This window comes from Mya arenaria, chromosome 9, assembly GCF_026914265.1.
Source record: "Mya arenaria isolate MELC-2E11 chromosome 9, ASM2691426v1".
Classification (NCBI taxonomy): Eukaryota; Metazoa; Mollusca; class Bivalvia; order Myida; family Myidae; genus Mya; species Mya arenaria.
Window position 1 is genome coordinate 35,978,780 of NC_069130.1, and position 22,571 is coordinate 36,001,350.

The 22,571-nt window shown below is 38.8% G+C and overlaps 1 protein-coding gene across 2 annotated transcripts in view; it reads left to right on the forward strand.

Annotated features, from left to right (window-relative positions):
* The window catches only part of LOC128246756 (E3 ubiquitin-protein ligase MIB2-like), a 36,716-nt gene that overhangs the window by 11,332 nt on the left and 2,813 nt on the right, over window positions 1–22,571 (forward strand). For both annotated transcript variants that reach the window (XM_052965168.1, XM_052965169.1), the window contains exons 8-28: window positions 2,490–2,615; window positions 3,296–3,400; window positions 3,814–3,979; window positions 4,412–4,474; window positions 6,023–6,141; window positions 7,753–7,873; window positions 9,618–9,786; window positions 11,708–11,814; window positions 12,722–12,916; window positions 13,575–13,822; window positions 14,377–14,481; window positions 14,760–14,864; window positions 15,380–15,545; window positions 15,959–16,074; window positions 16,835–16,995; window positions 17,877–18,033; window positions 18,925–19,079; window positions 19,461–19,590; window positions 20,753–20,855; window positions 21,083–21,156; window positions 22,084–22,232. In XM_052965168.1, the coding sequence (XP_052821128.1) occupies window positions 2,490–2,615; window positions 3,296–3,400; window positions 3,814–3,979; window positions 4,412–4,474; window positions 6,023–6,141; window positions 7,753–7,873; window positions 9,618–9,786; window positions 11,708–11,814; window positions 12,722–12,916; window positions 13,575–13,822; window positions 14,377–14,481; window positions 14,760–14,864; window positions 15,380–15,545; window positions 15,959–16,074; window positions 16,835–16,995; window positions 17,877–18,033; window positions 18,925–19,079; window positions 19,461–19,590; window positions 20,753–20,855; window positions 21,083–21,156; window positions 22,084–22,232 (2,840 nt within the window). The remainder of the gene's footprint in view (window positions 1–2,489; window positions 2,616–3,295; window positions 3,401–3,813; window positions 3,980–4,411; window positions 4,475–6,022; window positions 6,142–7,752; window positions 7,874–9,617; window positions 9,787–11,707; window positions 11,815–12,721; window positions 12,917–13,574; window positions 13,823–14,376; window positions 14,482–14,759; window positions 14,865–15,379; window positions 15,546–15,958; window positions 16,075–16,834; window positions 16,996–17,876; window positions 18,034–18,924; window positions 19,080–19,460; window positions 19,591–20,752; window positions 20,856–21,082; window positions 21,157–22,083; window positions 22,233–22,571) is intronic.

The window sequence follows — 22,571 nt, forward strand, 5'->3', positions numbered from 1 at the left end:
TCAATTGCATTTAAGTTCATCGAAGTGCATTTACGTGTATTCAAGTGCATCGAAGTGCATTTACGTGCATTCAAGTGCATTTACGTGTATTTACGTGTATTCATGAGCATTCAAGTGCATCGAAGTGCATTCACGTGTATTCAAGTTCATCGAAGTGCATTTAAATGCATTGAAGTGCATTTACGTGCATTCAAGAGCATTCAAGTGCATTTACGTGTATTCAAGTTCATAGAAGTGCATTAAGTGTATTCAAGTGCATCGAAGTGCATTTACGTGCATTCAAGTGTATTCAAGAGCATTGAAGTGTATTAACGTGCATTCAATTGCATTTTCGATCATTTACGTGCATTAAAGAGCATTTACGTGTATTCAAGTGCATTCAAGTTCATCGAAGTGCATTTACGTATATTCAAGTGCATCGAAGTGCATTTAAGTGTATTTACGTTTATTCAAGTGCATTTACGTGCATTCAAGTACATCGAAGTGCATTTACGTGCATTCAAGTACATCGAAGTGCATTTACGTGTATTCAAGTGCATCGAAGGCATTCACTGTATTCAAGTGCATTTAAGTGCACCGAAGTGCATTTACGTGCATTCAAATGCAACGAAGTGCATTTACGTGCATTGAAGTGCATTTACGTGTATCCAAGTGCATTAAATTGCATTAAAGTGCATTTACGTGTATTCAAGTGCCTCGAAGTGCATTTGCGTGCATCGAAGTGCATTTGTGTGCAATCAAGTGCATCGAAGTGCATTTACGTGCATTCAAGTGCATCGACGTGCATTTGAGAGCATTCAAGTGCATCGAAGTGCATTCAATTGCATTTAAGTTCATCGAAGTGCATTTACGTGTATTCAAGTGCATCGAAGTGCATTTACGTGCATTCAAGTGCATTCACGTGTATTCATGAGCATTCAAGTGCATCGAAGTGCATTCACGTGTATTCAAGTTCATCGAAGTGCATTCAATTGCATTGACGTGCATTTACGTGCATTCAAGAGCATTCAAGTGCATTTACGTGTATTCAAGTTCATAGAAGTGCATTAAGTGTATTCAAGTGCATCGAAGTGCATTTACGTGCATTCAAGTGTATTCAAGAGCATTGAAGTGTATTTACGTGCATTCAAGTGCATTTTCGATCATTTACGTGCATTCAAGAGCATTTACGTGTATTCAAGTGCATTCAAGTTCATCGAAGTGCATTTACGTATATTCAAGTGCATCGAAGTACATCCAAGTGTATTTACGTTTATTCAAGTGCATTTACGTGCATTCAAGTGCATCGAAGTGCATTTACGTGCATTCAAGTACATCGAAGTGCATTTACGTGTATTCAAGTGCATCGAAGTGCATTTACGTGCACTCAAGAGCATTCAAGTGCATCGAAATGTATTTGAGAGCATCCAAGTGCATCGAAGTGCATTTACGTGTATGCATGTGCATCTGAGTGCATTTACGTGTATTCAAGTGCATCGAAGTGCATTAACGTGCATTCAAGAGCATTCAAGTGCATCGAAGTGCATTCACGTGTATTCAAGTGCATCGAAGTGCATTTACGTGTATTCAAGTGCATCGAAGTGCATTTACGTGTATTCAAATGCATTGAAGTGCATTTACGTGTATGCATGTGCATCTGAGTGCATTTACGTGTATTCAAGTGCATCGAAGTGCATTTACGGGTATCAAGAGCATTCAAGTGCATCGAAGTGCATTCACGTGTATTCAAGAAGTGCATCGAAGTGCATTCACGTGTATTCAAGTGCATCGAAATGCATTCACGTGTATTCAAATGCATTCAAGGGCATCGAAGTGCATTTACGTGCATTCAAGTTCATCGAAGTTCATTTAAGTGCATCGAAGTGCATTTACGTGCATCGAAGTGCATTTACGTGTTCACGTGTATTGAAGTCTATTCACGTGAAATCAAGTGCATTGAAGCCTATTCATGTGCATTCAAGAGCATTTAAGTGCATTATTTTCATATTTGTTCTCGGATATTGACATTAAAAGTAAACTTGGAACACACTTATAGCGGGCGTGCGCCGGGTGCGCCCCGTCTTACTCCGACAGTCGTTATTTACATCACGCCCACGTGTGTCAAGTGTGTTGCCTTTAACATCTGGTAATTCGTCTCGATCCAGTCCACGATTTATTACATCGTGTGTAGGTCTATCAGCTATCAGCTTCCGCCACAAAAGAGATAAAAGCAAGAAGTAAAGGCATAAACTAGCATTGGTGTCTTGAAAATTGCAATAGCCATGCAAGATATCAACATGACTTTTGATCGTTGGCCGACTGGGAAAACCAAACTACCTTCGGCCACCAACCAATCGAGATCCTTGTTTCGTTAATATAGATAATATAAATTATAACCATAAAACTAAGTTTTTTATTCGGAAAATGAAACAAGAACTTGAATGAATGCAATTCAATGTACTTAAAAATATGTTCTAAATGATGCATCAATTGATGCTCCTATATTCCAGGTGCTGGGTGAGGAAGGTGTCGTCGAGAGAGTGAAGGACAGAAGTCGCCGGATCGTCTCCGTCCGCTACGACACGCCAAACTGCAAAATGACCATCCAGGCAATGTACATGAACGTCCTGACTAAGGTAACCGATCCGTTCGCTTCCCCACTGTCCGCTTAAATCCGCCTTCCGCTAAAACTCCAATTCGCCACGTGACAGTTTAAGCCAATTAGGTAAGCGTCCTCATGTCGACGCGTCTGCGTCCACCATTAGTCCGTAAAAACTGTCGCTTGACCATCCAGGCCGAGTTAATGAAAGTCATCACCAAGGAAACCGACCTTTCCGGTTCCACATCTGTCCGCTTTAATTCCATGTCCGCTACAACTTCCCCAACTGCCGCTTGACCGTCCAAGCCATGTACATTAACGTCATACCAAAACTATCCGACACGTCCGCTCCAACTCCGCTTAAATAATCTCGTCCGCTAAAACTCCCAAAACTGCGGCGCGACCGTTTAAGCCATGTACATGAACGTCATCTCCAAGGTTACCGACCTGCTATGTCCGCTATATTTTCCCGTCCGCTTCACCTCCCAAACCATTTTCAAAGCCACGCACACGACGTCCTGATCAAGGTTACGGGTTCCAAATTCAATGCGTTCTGAGGTGATGTAGATTTTAACGGTCATATGAAAATGTATGGATATGTTCATTTGATGCAAAGGGCGCTATACATGTAACAGATATCGATAATAAAATCGTACATCTGTAATGCCAAAATTATCGATTTGTGTGAATGTTTAAAAAATCGATAAATTGTTTCAGATATCGACAATAAAGGCGGGACTGGTGGTTAAAGTGACGACGGACCAGAACAAGATGAAGAAGCTGCAGTCTGGCCACGGAGGCTGGCAGGATGCATACGTCTCGGTAAAGGACATAATACAAATAATTTATTATCAATATTTATGAACAAAAGTACAGCTTTAATGTTCAGTCGAACCCCGTTGGCTCGAACTGGCGAAAATACATCGAGCCTCGAAAATTCGAGTCAAGCGGGAATGATTACATTCAGTGTAAAGAAATCGGTCCTTTACAACCAGTTCGAGCCAATGAGGATTTTGAGCCAAGCGAGTTCGAGCCAACGGGATTTGAATGTATATGGGAGATTGATTCATTAGAAATCATTGATTTAGAAAACCCTGAAACGCATTTAACATGCCACTGATGGCAATTTATGTAAAGATATAGATCTTTACAGAACAAAACAGGCTTAAAGTATCATATTCTTAATATCAAACATATAAATAGCAGTCATTAAAATACATTATTTTCCATATCAGATTCTAGGACAGACGGGGCGGGTTGTGAGGGTTGATGACTCCACTGACGCCGTTGTTGAAATACAGGGCCAAATGTTTCTGCTCAACCCCGCCTGTCTTGAGGATTCGACATCGAGTCAGACATCCCGGACTCAATCGCCACCCCGACCGGCTAGGAGCCTTTCCAGTAAGTACTTGTATATGTTTTAATATGAGGTAAAGGACCTGTTTAGTTCTAGAAGATTCTACATAGGACCATCATCCACGGGTACCTGCTCTACCCGTCCCTTAGCCTCCCTGTATGGTCATTTTAAATTCAAAGTAAGATGTGTCTGTCTTGCTCTGGACGACAAGACTTTAAATCGAATCGTCCATCCTGGTCCCCTTTTCCACCCCGCCAGGCCAGCAGTCTATCGCTCAACCACGCCTGTCTAGTTTTCCGACCATATGTTCCCTACCGATCTCCCTCTCCGACCAGCCAGGGGTCTATCAAATAATTAGTATGTATCACTGAGTCAGGGGATCTTCCTCAGCCCCAGGAAATCAATTAGAAAATCATCATTACTAAACCATATTCGTTTTCGTTTTGTCCTTCTTATGTGAACTATTTATGTTACAGATTCTTTCCGCATGAGATCCAGGCTGATTGTCCCGGCAGCCGCCAGAATGAAGCCTACACCAGGTATTGCTAAAATCGGTTAATGTGACTTGTGTAACCATTGCTTTTAATAATGACAAGAGCACTGCAAGCGAACGCTATCTCGCTCGTCTGTTTTGTTCACTGTCGAACAAGGGGCATAACCCGACAATACGTGGAGCCATAGTTATTATTGATACACAAGCGCGCATTGTCACTGTTAACGTGTGTACAAGGTACCATGTCACTAGCGGATCGGGGTAGGGGGGGGGGGGGGGTGCGCACCCGGCGCGCGTCCCCCTAAAATCGTCAAAGTTTACTCATTATTTAATATAGGAGGAAAAAGAAATAAAAAATACGCCCTAAATGCACCATTTCGGACTAGAAAATTTGAAAAGAAATTGGGGGGGGGGGCAACATGTTGAACCAAATTCATTTCGGTTCGGTATACCACCTCTAACGCGAAATCCTGGATCCGCCCCTGAATGTGAATACCTTGGACGGTTTTTGAGTTATGATAACGCTCAAACGACGACAATGACGCCAATACTATGACAATAACTCATTATTTTCCGAAAGGAAATTGACTCGCTAAATGTAGAGACTTTTAACACCCGTAACCTTGCGCACATTCTTATTTGCAAGCACTGCATAATGGCTTGACAACTGAGTAGTGTTATCAAATTACTAATAGTGGAAACCCAAAATTTATTTATGGTAACAGAAGAAAAACCCATATTCACGAAGCTTTAAGGAAAATGGCTGAAGCAAAACCTGGTACGTATCACAAATATTTATTTATTATAATCAATTTATTTCAGGCTGGATGTAATTAATCATGAGTATCTATCTCATTACCGATGTTAAATACGATTTATATTGTTTTTAATTATTTGTTAAATATACGAGTCTTTCGATTCAAAACTATAGTACTTTCGATTTGAATGAACATTTAAGTCGATTATTTAAAATTGTAAAACAACAAGTTTAAGTTAAAATACTACTCTTGTAATCTCAAAAATGCTAATAAGATTTAATAGAATGTATTTACAAGTATAAAACTTTTCGATTGCTTGAAATTACATATATCAAATCAAGATTCGAAATCGAAAGTAGACTTATAATATATATAAGATGGAAGTTTTGCTTTAGCCATGATAATTCGCTATTGATTACACAGTGTTATCATTATGAAAGCATTGAACTTATGGTTATATTTTATAAAAAGGGATATATAGGGACATTGTATCGGCCAGTGTTTTAACCACAGGATTCGGAAGAAAGACTTAGAGGAAGTTTATTAAAGATGCGGAAATCCCACTCGTCTGCTCATGGAAATACATGTGTATGACGAGTTTTTTTATTGCCTATGACAGTTAATCAAAAAGAAAAGTGGAAATAAAAAATATTCCAAAATTTGATAAGCCTTGGATTTGCGTTTGAGGAATAAAATAAATGCGCACTATTTACCGTCGCATACCTTTTAATATACCCTTCATTTCAAGGGATGGAGGTGCGCATGCGGTTCCTTTAAAGTTAATATTTCGGATGTTAGATTGCCGCGGGCACGTACTTTCCTTTTTCATTTTTCAGGGATAAGTATGGACGTGGGGGTGAGGGTAGTCCGTGGGCCGGACTGGAGCCCCGACTTTGAGAACCAAGATGGCGGCGAGGGCGGGGTGGGCACAGTGGTGGAGATATGTGGGGTACAGGTAGGTAGCGTTCGGTTCTGGATACAGTCGAACCCTGTTGGCTCGAACTCCCAGGGACCGGCGAAAATATTTCGAGCCTCGGAAAATACGAGCCAAGCGGGAACGCTTACATTCAGTAGAAAGAAATCGGTCCTTAACATTCAGTTGGAGCTAACGAGGAAATCGAGCCTAGAGAGCTCGATCAAACGCGGTTCGACTGTATAACACTTATATATTAGATAAACAGTATCACCCCGTTGGCTCGATCTCCCAGGGACCGTTGAAGCGAGTTCGAGCCAACGGAGTTTGACTGTAGTTAAACATTTCACAGTTACATCACCTGCTGTTCATCAGCATGTCCGGGATAAGGTGTTAACGAATATGATTTTTTGTCTGTACAGAAACTATACTTATAATCAGTTTTCAATTGAGGTAATTGTTCAGAACATTGTTCAAGTTAAAATCTTTGTTAACTGAATCGTTGTTACCTTTCAAATCTTTAATACTCTAAAAGTTTTATGGACACATAATTCGAGGGGTGAATGCGAAAAGGTTCTAAGTGACATTAAATAAAGAAGAAGATAGAACCTTTTCGCTTTCACCCCTCGAGTCATGCAATCTGCGGTATTTAACACAAATATTGCGACAACTGTACTTTTTTTACTGAAATATATCAGTACTTCCTAAATAAGTCGCCAATAAAAACTAATTACGATGTCGTAAACAACATTGTTAACTTGGACACATTTCTGAACAATCGGCCCATTAATGACAGCACTAAAGACGTATGTTTGGAAACGAGATATAAAAATGACGAAGCAGTAAGACAAAGACTTGAATTTCAAAATAAAATGTTTGATACTACTTTAGTATCAAACTTTAATTCTTGATATTTTGTATTCCGCTGATAAGATAACATCAAACTGTTTAAATTAAATGTAAACAAAAGGCTATGAATGACCATTTATATTCCGAAACTAACTTAACGTTGGGCCGCTTGTTCAGAACACTGTTAAACTTAACAACATAATTAGCGGATTCGTTGTTAACTTTTGAACTTCAAATATTTGATCATGTGATCACAGATTTAAATATTAACATGTACAATTGAAACTTCTGTCTCAAATCTTGTTAGAAATACAGTAGATCACAAGTGTATTCATGAACCCTCCAGAACAGTAAAAAATTGAAAGTTAACAACGAGGATGTTAACAACGTTGTTAACTTTAACAATCTGGCGCCAAATTTCTCGAAACTTCTTAAGCTTAACAGGCTTAAGTCGCTTATTTCAATTAGCCAAAATACATACTGAAATTTGGTTTTGATAAATGAAAAATGGTTTATTCTGATAATCATACAGATTATTCCTACATAATTACTAAAAGTTCTTGAAGAAGTAAATATAACACATTTTATAGAACAACAAAAATAGTGAGATTAGATTAATCCTGTTATCAGGGACTTAAGAAGTCTCGAGAAAATGGGGCCGGGTCATTATTTGCTTTCGTGTCCTACATGAGGATACGGCACGTACCACCAGGACTGCTGATATAGCAGTCGGATATCCATGTTTTCTCTATAACTGTATTGTTCTGCCATGTCCAAAAACATTCAAGTTTTATAAACCTCCAGGACGCCGGAACGTACCCCCGGGATTGCGTAGTTGTTCAGTGGGATGCGGGGGAAAGAAACGTGTACCGGGTTGGATACGAGAACGCCTTCGACCTCCGCCTGTACGATAATGCCGGCATCGGTGAGCCTCAGTTCTTATTCACATAGTATTTAGCGAGATATGAGATACGAGATACAGAAGGATACAATAGTTCATTCGTATGGCGTGCCACGTGGCTCAAGACTCAAGAATGATAATGTGACAACAGTGGGGTATCAAATACATATAACTACCACTGTATGTTATGACTGCTGTTGTATTTTAGTTATGGGTACATTTGTAAAATACAACTGTACCTGCACGTTCAAATACAGCTGTACCTATGAAATACAGCTGTAGCTATACATATACAGCTATATATGCACGCTCAAATACAGCTAAAGCTGCACGTCCAAATACAGCTGTAACCATAAATATACCGCTATATCTATACGTCCAAATACAGCTGTAGCTATACATATATAGCTGTAACCATAAATATACAGCTGTAGCTATACATATATAGCTGTAACCATAAATATACAGCTGTAGCTATACATATATAGCTGTAACCATAAATATACAGCTGTAGCTATACATATATAGCTGTAACCATAAATATACAGCTGTAGCTATACGTATATAGCTGTAACCATAAATATACCGCTATATATATATACGTCCAAATACAGCTGTAGCTATACATATATAGCTGTAACCATAAATATACCGCTATATATATACGTCCAAATACAGCTGTAGCTATACATATATAGCTGTAACCATAAATATACCGCTATATATATACGTCCAAATACAGCTGTAGCTATACATATATAGCTGTAACCATAAATATACCGCTATATATATACGTCCAAATACAGCTGTAGCTATACATATATAGCTGTAACCATAAATATACCGCTACATCTATACGTCCAAATACAGCTGTAGCTATACATATATAGCTGTAACCATAAATATACAGCTGTAGCTATACATATATAGCTGTAACCATAAATATACAGCTGTAGCTATACATATATAGCTGTAACCATAAATACACCGCTATATCTATACGTCCAAATACAGCTGTAGCTATACATATACTGCTGTAACCATAAATATACATCTGTAGCTGCACGCTTAAATAAAACAGAAGCTGCACGTTCAAATACAGATGTAGCTACGAAAAGCATCTGTAGCTATGCATATAGAGCTGTAACCATAAATACATAGCTGTAACGGCACGTTCAAACACAGCTGTAGCTATGAAATACATCTTTAGCTATACATATGCAGCTGAAGCTACGCGCTCAAATACAGTTTTAGCTACGAAATACATCTGCAACCATACCATAAATATACAGCTGTTCTCACTGTTGTTTATTGTATTCGTTCAACCTCCAACTGTACGATAGTGAAAACATCAGAAAAGGATTTATATACTTTCTTAAGGTCCTCTCATAACATTGACTGCTCGTTCACTTTGAGGTCGATCCTCTTCGAAGCTTTGTCGATGTTTTTTGCCACTGCAAAAGCACATTTCAACAATAAATGCGATATTTCTGCATAAAAAGGTCATCCAAGCAGGGAGTAGTATAATACCTTTATTTTACAACGTCACTGGGAAATTCACCCATCGGCGTCGGACCCAATCAGATTATTTATTTTGTCTTGTTAGGTTGTTTGCAATAGTGCACACACTGAATGTGACTCTGGTCCGTCCTATTGCGGTTCCTTAACGTGCACCAGTGTATAGCACTGACCCTCGTTTAACGTTCCTATCAGAAGACGGCCAAGCAAGCAATAACCGGAACCTTTTAAAATAATGTCTTTGATACAGGTGTGAAGCACGCTGTTCGCTGTAGCGGTTGCGATATAGACGGAATATTCGGGCTCCTGTGGACGTGTGTCGAATGTCCGGACGTCCGTCTGTGCTCCGAGTGTTACAACAAGGACAAACATGACGTTCAGCACCATTTTACCAGATACGACAACCCGGAGAGTCAAGGGTAGGTGGTTAGAAACCTGGCACCTTGGTGGTTGTTTAAATGTAGAATTTAGCGTGCATAGCAGGACACCGCAAGAATGTGACAATCCTCGTCTGTTGTTGTTGTTGTTTTTGTTGTTGTTGTTGTTGTTGTTGTTGTTTTTTTGTTGTTTTTTTTGGGGGGGGGGGGGTGGAGGGGTGGTAATGTTATTGCTACCATGCGTTAAATTGAACATATGCAACAGCAAAGTTAAAGGGGGAATTGTGTGGAGACACCTTTCGTATGATCGCATTTTTATGCCCCCACAAAGTGGCGGTATATAGGGTTGCCCTTGTCCGTACGTACGTCTGTCTGTCTGTCTGTACGTACGTACGTCCCGAAGATTGTTTCCGATCTAATTCTTGAAAACTGTTTGTCCAATCCTCACCAAACTTTAAACACATGTTTGTGACCATAATATCTTGATCAAGTTCGATAGTCATGGAAATCGCTTTAGTCATTTAGGAGTTACGGCCCTTTTTTGCCAAAAATACTTCAAAAATATATGTTTCCAATCTAATTCTTGAAAAGTATGTGTCCAATCCTCACCAAACTTTACATACATGATTGTGACCATAATATCTTGATCAAGTTCGATAGCCATGGAAATCGCTTTTGTCATTTAGGAGTTACGGCCCTTTATTTGCAAAAAAAGACTTGAGATTATCCTGAATAATCATTATGGCTTATTTTCTGTGACAAAAAATCGAAGTGGGGGCATCCGTGTCCTATGGACACATTTCTAGTTGAAATAATATTTCTGAGTACGTATTTATAATTTTCAATAAAAATTAAGAGTTTTTTTTGGACAGTTTATTTTATTTTGCAATTTGATTTGTGACACTTGCTAAAGATGTAATTGAAATTTTTGACCGTACCATATTGTTTCGTACACTCAGACCATAAGATGACCATACTGTGTTTAAACTATGTCTACAACGCCGCCGACGTCAACGACAACACCAAAGCAACAACAACAACAACAACAACAGACATGTTTATACAATGTTTATTTATGTTTCATTGACTTCATTCACGGTATTCTTGCTGATCCGTTAAATATTCTATAAAAGTGTTGTCCGTTTACATATACTGTTTATATATAAGCGCATCAAATGAACTCTAGGAACAGAACGCTGTGTAAATGCGTCACACAGGCCTTCCAGCGTTCGTACTTTTTCCTACGCATCCTACTTTTTCCTACTTTTTAACAGCTTCCTACTTTTTCCTACTTTTTTCTAAAAAACTACTATTCCTACTTTTTTGAAAATAAATTCCGCAAAAATATTAAAGTTTGATCTTTGTGCTAGTTTTACTTGCAGAAAATGAACACAATATGTCAAACTGGCTGGTTTCTGTTGTTGAAAGGTGTGGCAACATGTTCCACTTTGACGTGCATCATCTTTTCACCCACACAGTTCAGCAACAGAAACCGACCAAGCATCATTCACTAAAATATTCAATGTGGCATATAGAATGGTACGATCTTGCATTAAAAACATCTCCTAGTTAAGATAATAGCTATTAATAATTACATATTTAACCAAAAATATTCCTACTTTTCCTACTTTTTTGTAAAAAATATTCCTACTATTTCCTTCTTTTCTGTCAGAAAACCTCCTACTTTTCTCTACTTTTTTGTTAGTGGCTGCTGGAAGGCCTGGTGACATTTTTAGCACATGCTATATTTTGAACTGTCAAAAGGTTTTACATAGAAGCGTTGTTAATTATTTTGTTTAACCCTAAGGCTTAACTCCTAAATTGAAATAACTACGCGATCTCTTTTAAACGTTGTTAAATGTAAAGAAATCTGACATTGTAAACCGTCCATATACATTCGATGTCATTTCGAAGAAAAATGGCCGAGGTGCTCCGATTGGTAATTACCCTTTTATACCAAAAGGAAACGAGTTCCAAAGCGGGGCATGAGCAAACGGGTGATGTCGACCGGCATCTTTGAGGAAAGCAAAGTACGCCGTGGACCGGACTGGCGCTGGCACGACCAAGACGGTAAATGGTGTATTTTTCTTCGACATTGCGAGTTTTGACTGTGCATATTCTGGAATATTGCCGTCTGTCTTTTAAAAATACTTTTGCGTATAACATGGTATCGGGTTATGACGATGGACAGTACGGTCAAAATATCCTTATCTAAATGTCAATCGGAGACCGGACTGGTCCTGTTTGTTCTGTTATCCGTTCGTCTTTTATTCTTTGTAGCACTACAATATACTTTTGCGACCTCCCCTTGTTTCCAGCCCAGAAAGGTTTTATTTATAAAGCATTGCATAAACAATGTGAAATATAATTTGATCAAAATGACAAGCAGTCCGTTTGTGACCTAAACAGCGATTATTTAAGTAGTTGGGACTCGTTCAAATGCGTAAGTTCGTCGTAAGTATAAAGTAAGTTAGGCATTAGCTCAGTAGATGGCATTAAGAGGTACGTCTATAACTGAGTGCCAAGTGCCCGGATGTGTTCCACTGTGATGCACTTACTATATCTAAGGTTGAGCATGCCACAGTACGTTACATATTTTGTCTGAGGAATGCAAAAAAATAAATAGTTGTTATACTTTTAATTCAGTCCAATACCTGCAACGAGAAAAAAAATTGAATATCTCAGAGATTAATATTTTGCTTATTTCTGACCTATTAAATGTATAAGGATAACATGAAAAATGAACGGTGCGTACATTTTCCTAGAAGAAACATGATATACATTGTTATCGCTTCAAACGAATGGCTATGAACTGAAATTTAAGGAAATTTACGGTTGTCATATTACATGAAACACTAGAAATGTCATTGTTCCATTCTAAAGTTTGCCTATTGAACTATATAAGGAAATTAATACTAGCTTGTTAGCTATATTTAATATGCCTGGTATTGTTAATTGAATTGTTGCTTTCCTGCAGGCGGTGAAGACAAGCATGGTCAAGTGATCGCTGTGGTGAACTTTAGCCCCGACACGGATCGTGACGCCGCCGAAGTCACGTGGTCCAATGGCTACACGAACGTTTATCGTCTCGGTTACCATGGACGCCTTGACGTCATCGGCGACAAGTGCTCGCAGGGTGGGACCTACTATCGCGACCATCTGCCTATACTGAGTACGTTACTTTTTTTTAATTTTATGTCCTGTGTTATTCTGTTTATAAAACTTAATAGATTCTGATATATAATAAAGTTTGAAACCAACGGCATGTACTAATCGTAACAACTCGGCCTTCTCCGGCAAGCTTCGGGATAGACCTCGTAAATAGGCTTGATGATATATGAACATGTGATGAGGCCGCCGGCGATTGACTCAGTTATCATTACGCTAAGTAGGCCCATTGGATAACGTGTAACAATGACACTAAAATGAATGATTTTAATTCGCCGTCGGAGAAACTCTAAATTCAACTGTCAGGTACGGCATAACTTCTCCCTAAAACATTAAATATGTCCCTTGCCGGTTTAAATGCATTTAACACGTGTTTAATATGTTCACATATATGGATGACGAAGTACAGAAGAAGTAGCCCACACGAACACGTTTCCGTACAAGTAGGGTTACGCAACCTCTGACTTAACTTAATGTCGTATGTCATCGAACACCACTTTTATGATAAATTAGCATTCCCTTTTAGAATGATACTTTTACTTTTACTTTTTAGAATGATACTTTTACTTTTACTTTTTAAAAGATACTTTTCACTGTAGCTTGAAACAACTCAGAAATATGGTAATGGTCATTAATTCGCTGACAATATTTTTTTTTTTCAGAACTGACGCCGGCCCCCGCTAAAACAGCTCCATCGGTAACAGAACCGGGGAAGAGTGCAGAGACCGGCGGCGCTTCCCTTAACTTCGGAGGAGACGGAATAGGAGAGGCGGCTGGAGGGGTGGCGTCTGGAGGGGTGGCGGCGCCCTCGCGGTTCAAGGAAGGGAGTAAAGTGAAGATTACTATTGACGTGGACGTTCTTAAGCTTATCGAAGACAATAAAGGCGCTTGGAACGACCGCATGGCGGAGGTTCGATTTATTTTTATTTCAACACATAAATAATTGTTTTCGCAAAATATAAAAGAGGCATAGTGTTTTCTCCCACCCTAGAAATGAAGATCCAAATGTTTGGCTATGCTGATTTCCTTATCCTGAAATGATTTTTTTTTCTGAGTCTGAGTCTAGACTTGAACATGAGACTGTTCTTTATCACAGCCCCTGGGATCTTTGACTTTTAAGTCGGGAGATACTGTGTAAGCTTGAAATACAACCTAACCATTTATTGCTATTAAAAACGATATCTAAATAAATCTACAGTCGAACCCCGTGGGCTCGAACTCCAAGGGACCGACGAAAATAGCTCGAGCTTTGAAAAAGAAATCGGTCCTTAACATCCAGTTCGAGCCAACGATGCATTCGAGACAAAATAGTTCGAGCCAACGGTGTTCCACTGAACTACGAGGTCCTCAAATGTTTGGACCAGTGATAGGTGATTTTCATTACATTGTTCTTATGCCTTGTAACATCAGGGATCTTTGCCTTTGAGGATGCTGACGCTTGATAATCTTTCATTTATATTTCAGTGTATCGGACGCACGGGTACCGTGGTAGTTGCACGAGGAAACGACATCACCGTCGACTTCGAAATGGCGGGAAAATGGTCGTTCGATGAATCTGTACTGACAGAGGTGCGACTTGAAATGTTGGAAATACTATTCAAACTTTATTCATTATTGATCGATAGTTAAAAGCAGTATGACACATAATGACATACGAAAAAAGGAAACGACGGACTAGAATATCTCAAAATAATATCACTGTGGTTGCGCTTTACTTCAAATTATATTTTATACCAACTATAATAACAAGTTCAAATTGAATCCGAAAAAAATAAACAATCCATGATTTTTTAAAATATTTTCTGTTTATTCCAAAAGTAAAATGTACCTTACAATTTCCGGTACAGGTGCACTCGTATTCCCCGGGGGAGGTCGTTAAAGTCAACGACAATCAGCAGAACGTGCGCATGCTCCAGACAGAACGTGGTGGATGGAATGACCTCATGAGCAAGGTGACGTCATTTCCGCAAACAAGCAAAACGGATTTTGTATCATTTCCCTATTTTAAATTATGCCTTTGCTCTTTTTTTCTGAACTAGCAGTCATGTTTTTGTTGTTTTCATTAGTTAAATGAGGGCAGACAAAACAGCATACACAGTACACAGATGCGAGTTTATCTAATAATGCTAAGAAACCCTCCATTTCGTCGCCGATCTTAGAGTTTATTTTAATATGCTTACATTCTATTTATGACCAGCAGACGCGTAGCTAGGGCCAATTTGGGATAACGCAGATCGATGACGGACAGCATAGTAACCCCTTCACCTCCTACCAGCTTTCGGTTTTTATTTCAAATTCGGGGGTTTTGGTATGACAAAAACTTCGAACTGTCAAAATTTCATTACGAATCAGCCTTTTTTTTGCATACAGTAGGCCTCACTCAGCTACGCGCCTGACCAGGGATACATATATTCTTCCTTATTATCGACTTTCGAATATCTTCGTTAACATAGTCTTAACGTTTCAGGTTGTAGGCAGAAAGGGTACGGTTGAGGAAATAGACGAAGATGGTGACGTCGTGGTCTCTTTTGGCGAGTACACGTGGACAATGAACGCGGAGTGCCTGGCGCCGTATGCCGGGAACGCCGACCACGTCAAGTACTCGGATGCACCGCGGGTTGAGTCCGACCATCGTGAGTAGCCGACTGCAGTTATTTTATGACAAATTTATGACCTGACTGGACGTAAGATACAAATTTAGGCATTTTTGTAATTATTTATTTTTTCAAAAGCTGTCGATTTTGTCGGGACAGCGGTAGGGCGGTAGAATGGTCAATAAAGTGGTTAATTTTGTCAACCGCCGGTAGGGTTCACATGTTTGCTTTAGTTTCTCGTTTGAATTAACGATTCTTCTTGTTATTTGGTTTCTTTTTCTTTTATGATATACGTACAAAATACCGCTTTGAAGTGTATCTTCCTTCACAACGTCCCGTAAAAATACTTTTTCTATCGATTTTCATGGATAGTGTTATTTATAGTCTTTAATCAAATACCTCATACAGTAACAAGTGCTGTTAACGTCATGTCCCCAATGTTGTCCCCACAGCGCCACTCCCGGGAGCCACTCTGACGGAAGGACAGAAACAGGAAATGCTGATAGAAAAGATCAAGGCCGGGGACACGAAAGGCGTCAATGAGCTCATTCAGCGTGACCCGCATCACGTAAGGCGTCACAAAACAATGCTTCCGGTTACCCGACGTATGCAATGTTTTACGTCCGATTTACATTTTCCCTATCCGTCGTTTTTTCTACTTTTGGGAGAAATTTTACCAAGCTTTTATTGTAATAGAAAGATTTTTTCCAAACAAAATAAACAACTGAAGTCAGTTAGGCTTAAAAAGAATCGAGAAATCAGAGCAGCCGTCGGTAACAGCCCTGCGGTAACGTTCAGGCTAACAGTCGCGCATGATTGCTTAAGTTTGCGATTGGTTCCACGCTTGCATTGTAAACGCTGCAATAGAACAGAAATTCAATACCATAACAGTTTTCTTACGTGAGCCACTGTTAGCTTTAACTAAGCGCAGAGCAAGATAACGCAACTGGTCCACTTAGGAGGACTTTCGAAACCCTTCCGGTTTAGCAGTCCCTAGAAGTGTAAAACCACGAAAATTTTATTATGTAAGCTGCAACCCCTAAACCTCGGGTCAATATTTCATGGATGGCAGCTTCTTTACTCCTGCCATGCCGACATATTTGTTCCATAACATTTCTAACCTTGAACGGGCAGAGGTATTGGGGACCGGATGTTGAAGAGCGATCCTCACAATAGTGAACATTTTAGCAGTTACCAGTTCAAAGAGGAACAACAAGTAGTTTTTTAAAAACTTGTTATATACGGGGATCGCTTTACTAGAAATATCCGAACCTGTATGTTCTGCATGTTTTTCATGTCCGATAACCCGTTTCTTTTCCATCGTCCAGCTGCTAATGGAGATCAACGGCCAGTTTCCGGTGTTCGTGGCAAGTATGCTAGGCCAGACGGACATCATCCGCGACATGTTCCGATGCGCCAGTAAGGAGGCGCTGCTTGAGTTCAATGACGGCTCGGAGAAAATGACGCCGCTACTCCAAGCTATCAAGAGGTGAATACATGTAAATAAGCGACGTCCGGTTCAATATTCACGAATGCCATACTCAGAAATGCGTGATTTTAAAATTGAACTAACAAATTTTAATATTTCGGATAAAAAAACATATTTTTTGCGTAAAAGATAGTAAAATATATGATTGGTCAGTTTAACAGCAATTTTCAACATGGATGCTCAACTAGTTGAAATTTTACAATCAAGTAAAATGTGTGCATTTTTGTGTGTGTTATGAATGCCGACCATGCTCTAGTTTATTACGGCGGCTAAACACATCACTGTCATTCGATTTTTGTTGCTGCGTTTCTCTCTGTATAAATGTAAGGGTATCTATGACAGCGCCCTCTACCTACATTTTCAAACAAATTGAATAAATAAAGGAAAATTGTCTGTAACAGTGTACGATGCACTATCTTACGAGAGAGGACCAAAAGATATTTCACGAGTGGCTTTTCCCAGACTGAAATATCTATTTTTGATGTTCACGAGACAACATTTATTCTGATCTTATAATGAATTGAACTTTTTTTCACTTTTAAGTTATGGTTAAAAAGGATACAAATTACAGTTATTCGGAAAAGCGGAACAATTTGTATGCGACCGTAACGTTATTTTTGAAATGACGTCGTTGAAATTTTGCTACAGACTGGTGTTCGCCCACGAGAAAGCGGGCTTAGATTCCAAAACAATGAAAAAATCGAATTGATATCATCCCTGTTTTTATGAAATATATTCGTATTTTATCGATAAATCTCTATAAACTAAAAAAGCTTATACTATAACGTGTGAATTATTACATGCCGTTTAAGTATACATAGTCCCCGGACAAATACTTTGGTTGATTTGTCACATGATATTATTGTTCGATTGTGCTCCAGTGGTCAGGTGGAGACAGTCCGCTTCCTGGTGCAGGAGGGAGCGAACATTTCCGCGTGTAACCATAACAACCAGAGCGCCGTACACCTGGCCGTCTCTTCCGGCAGCGAGGATATGTTGCGTGCGCTGCTAGACATGAAATTCGACATCAATATTAGGGTAACATTTGGATGTATTCAATTGTTTTTGCAATGCTCATTTTTAATAGATTGAGAGTTATTGTTCTTTTATGGATGACCCAAGAAAGAAAATAAAACAAAACAATGGTGTGGACTTGTCTGCAGTTATAAAATATCAGATCCGTCCGTCTGTTATTTATTGACATTCTAATTTTTCCGTCTGTGAGCAATTAATGTGCGTAAGAGAAATTGTAGTGAAACATCAGTATTTAATTATGTAATATCCAAACTCGACCTGTTAATTTAATATCCATATGTTTTACTTGCAAAATAAATATACGTGCTTCTATGTGTCATTTTGGTGAGGCATGAATAAACATACCTAATTAAGTAATCGTTTTAATTTGATCATGCATGATAAAAATAGAAAAAACCTATTACAGACGTGCTGTATCAGATTCCTCCGCTATCATTGATGCCCCAGAGGCCCAGCGATATGTATTGCATGAGAGGCCCGACCAAAACTCCTGCTATTTTTCTGTTTTTTTCTTCAAAATGACCAACTGTGTATGATATAGGACGCCCTGTAACAGACACCTCCGTTTGACTATATCCTTGATGCCCCGGAGGACCTTCTAAACGTCCTGCTTGAGAGGCCTGACGAAATATCCTGCGTTTTTTTCTGTGATATTTTCAAAATAACCACCTGTGTCTGATCTAGGACGTCTTGTACCAGACACTTCTGGTTGTCGCTATCTTTGCTGCCCGGAGGCCCAACTAGATGTCCTGCTATAGAGACCAGGCCAAATATCCTGCCGTTTTCTATGATAATTTCAAAATGATCACCAACTAGATGTGTTGCTTGAGAGGCCCAACTAAATATCCTGCTACTTCTATGATATCTCTAAATAACCTTCTATATATCATCTAGGACGCCCTGGACCAGACACCTCTGTTTGACGCGATCCTTGCAGCCCCGGAGGCCCTACTAGGTGTACTTCTAGAGAGGCCCGAACTAGAGGTGGATTATGAGGATAAACTTCACTTTACACCCTTTCTTGTCGCCTGCAGAAAGGGTCACCTGGGGTGAGGGTTTGAATTTACCTTATAATATATGTTATAGATCATATTAATTTATGCTATAGATCATATCAATTTATGCTATAGACCATACAAATGTTCAACTCTTTCTTTGATCGGTATGATTGTCTCTAAATGTATTTTGGTGTAGTAATGGTTTGTGTTTAGACCTTTTATTACTAATTTTCGTCTAAAATAAATTCCTTGCTTTAAAACGTTCTTGATTTTAAGTTTTATTAGTATGCATATATTACACATGCATAGCTACTGTCCGCTAGAACTGATTTTAATCGTTTCCTTTATCTGGAAACTTAAATTATTGTTATGAGTAACTTACAAAGGCAATATATACACATTAAAATAATATGCCATCGTTTTCCTTTATAGAGCGATAAAGGCTATATTGGACCGGAAGCCGACCCTAGTATCAAGCCTGAAGAAGGATGACGGTTACACAGGGCTCCATCTGGCGGCCTTCAACGGAAACAAGGAGGCTGTTGACTTCCTTCTTGGACAGGTAATACTGATATGCATGGTACGCCCTAGGAGGATAAGAATATTTACACATAAATAGTATGTTAATAATTTTACATTATTCGACTCGTCTGCTGTCCGAGGAAGACAAAATGCGGCGTTGTTATAGCATTGGTGTCGTTGTCGACAGTAGTGGCAACTTCGGCGTTTTGCAAAACTTTAACCTGGGCCATAAGTTCTAACTATTCAAATGAAACTTGACTACTGGGCTTGTCCCTGTAGTTTTTATTGTATTGTTGGTTCATATGATGCCAGAGACAAAACGCTCAGTATGAATAACAAGGCACATTACTCTTGATTGCTTTAATGATTGTCGAGTTATTCCCCTTGTTCGACTAAGAGACGAACCCCAGACGAGCGTTGGTATTTGATACGTGGCGCTCTTGTTTAGATAATGGAATATACAGGAACAAGTCAAGTACCCAAACCCCTGCCATTTTACATTGTCGGATACCCCCGATACAATACTGTGCTATCATTTGTTGTGTACCGTTGGCGATGTGGCTAAGAAAATCTCGTTATCATAACTAATTAAGGAAGAGGGAATATGCTAATACTCTAATACTATTGTTCTCCTGTTGAAAAACAGATCACAACCAAATTAAAAACAGCCTTAAAACCACTCGCCTGCCTAGTTAACGGACAATACAGGCTTATTGAAGAGTATTTAATTGTAACATGCGACTTCATTTGAAGAAGAGTTGTCTCCCCTGCCTTATGTTTATTCATAAAAACGAGATTTTGTCAGTCAATTGCCCCACGGTATGATTTTTTTTTACATCAAACCCAGGGGTTTTCAGTACAAACTTTCTCAAGTCCGAGTTCAAGTGGCAAAATTGCATGTAACTTTCCTTCTACTTGAGTTTCGATAATGATATTTGCTAAATTTTAATACTATTCGAACTTGTACAATTACTTACATATATTTTTGTAAAACGAACGGAATCTTTTCGAATCTCTTCGAATGGTTATTTGAACTATTATTAAAGTAATTTTCTGAACCAGAGTCGATACTGTTCGTTACCATGGCCTTAGGTTTATACGTCGAGTCTGAAGCCTGTGAAGATAGTAAAGAAAGTTATTGTCAACGTGATATAAATATTGCACGTATTCACCGTAACATTCCTTCATATTGACTCCCACAGAGGCGGACAGAGATTAACGCACGGACGGACGATGGGAAGACGGCGGTCCAACTGGCCTGTGAGGAGCTGAAGACGGACGTCGTCAAGCTGCTAATCCACCAAGGTCTGTGTATACAACTCGTAAAATAAACAACAAGGTCTGTGTATACAACTCGTAAAATAAACAGTGCCCTGGCGTAAGCATAGATGCTTTAACATTATTTCATGCACTAACATGATAGTGAATAAAAAATCGCTTTTAACCTGATCCTTTTGAATCGTATTTTGTGTTTCCGAATGTTAGCTCTTTAAAGATTTCCATTATCTAATTGTATCTGTCCCTCCCACCAGGTGCGGATGTGACGTCACTCGACAATTCCGGTAAAAACTGTCTCCATCTCGCTTTCACGGCGAATGACGAAGAGGTATATTCTCATTTATCAATAATATCCCATGAAAAGTTTTTTTTTCATTATCTGTCATAAAATAGAAGATGTCAGTGTAAGATCGTATTTTATTTCACAAATGACATAGAAAAACATATTTTCACGAGTGGCAAAGACATGAATGAAAATATAGTTTTTCTATGATTACATATTCATCCAAAATGCCTGCCCGTTTGCAAGAAAGAGCCTTTTCATTGAAATAAAACAATATTTTATTGTTTCAAAATTTCGAAAAGTGAAGTTTTTGTATTAGTTTCTGAAAACCTGCAATTAACTACAATTTTATATCATTTTTAGGCATAAACTAAAAATTTATTTGTTTCGGATCACAAAGTTTTAGATCTCGTGATCACCAACAGGATATATATATATATATATATATATATATATATGTGTGTGTGTGTGTGTGTCTGTATAGCTTTTGGTGCTTACACGGTGAAATATATTACGATCTTGCATTGAAACAAACAATAAACATCGATTTCTTTGACTTGCATTTATCTGAAGTCTTGTTAAAATTTGATTAAAGTACAACATAAAATTAACGATCACGATTTTAAGTCAGAAAATGGCAGACCCTTACTATTTAGCAAACGATATGTTAAATAAATTACAATGAACCTATTTATAAGATATTATACTAAATAAATGTACCTGAAAACGCAAAAATATTAAATGATTGGTGAATGCTTAACGATTTATTGCGATCTACTATGGTCTAATAAGGTAGCAATACCTTCTTTTCTGCACATTTCTATTAAATTAAACTCGGTATCCTTCATAAGCACCATTGTTTTTGACATTTGTTCATCCTTTTTGGTATATAAAAAACAATTGTATAAAACGGGTTAAATCTTATTTGGGAGTAATAGTGCATCTTTAAGAAACTTTTGCTTGTAAACACAGCAAGCGGAAGTGCAGGACGAGCTCGCTGAATTAGTGACGCTGCTGATTGCGGAAGGAGTTCCCTGTGACGTCACAGACGCTGATGGCAAGCGTCCACAGGAATACGTGCACGAAACGCTTGCGGGAAAGTTTGATCCCATTTTCTCGACGTACGAGAGATTTGTCTTTTCGTTAACGCTAAAAAGCAGGTCACAATAATTAAACCCAGAACAGGTTAATTTGGAAAACTATTTCATAAAAGTCGTTGAAGAATTTCGCGGCAATTATTAAAAAATAACAAGATATTAGTGTTGAAAAGCCATAGATGGAACGAAACAGTTTAATAATTATTTATTAAAAACGAAAACTATACAATAAACCGTAAATCGGTTGTCCGGTTAGCGCAGTGGTTAGCGCACTCGCTTCTCACCTAGGCGACCCGGGTTCGATTCCCGGCTTGGGCGCATGTGAGTTTGGTTTGTGGTCACCAAGCCGGACAAGTGGGTTTT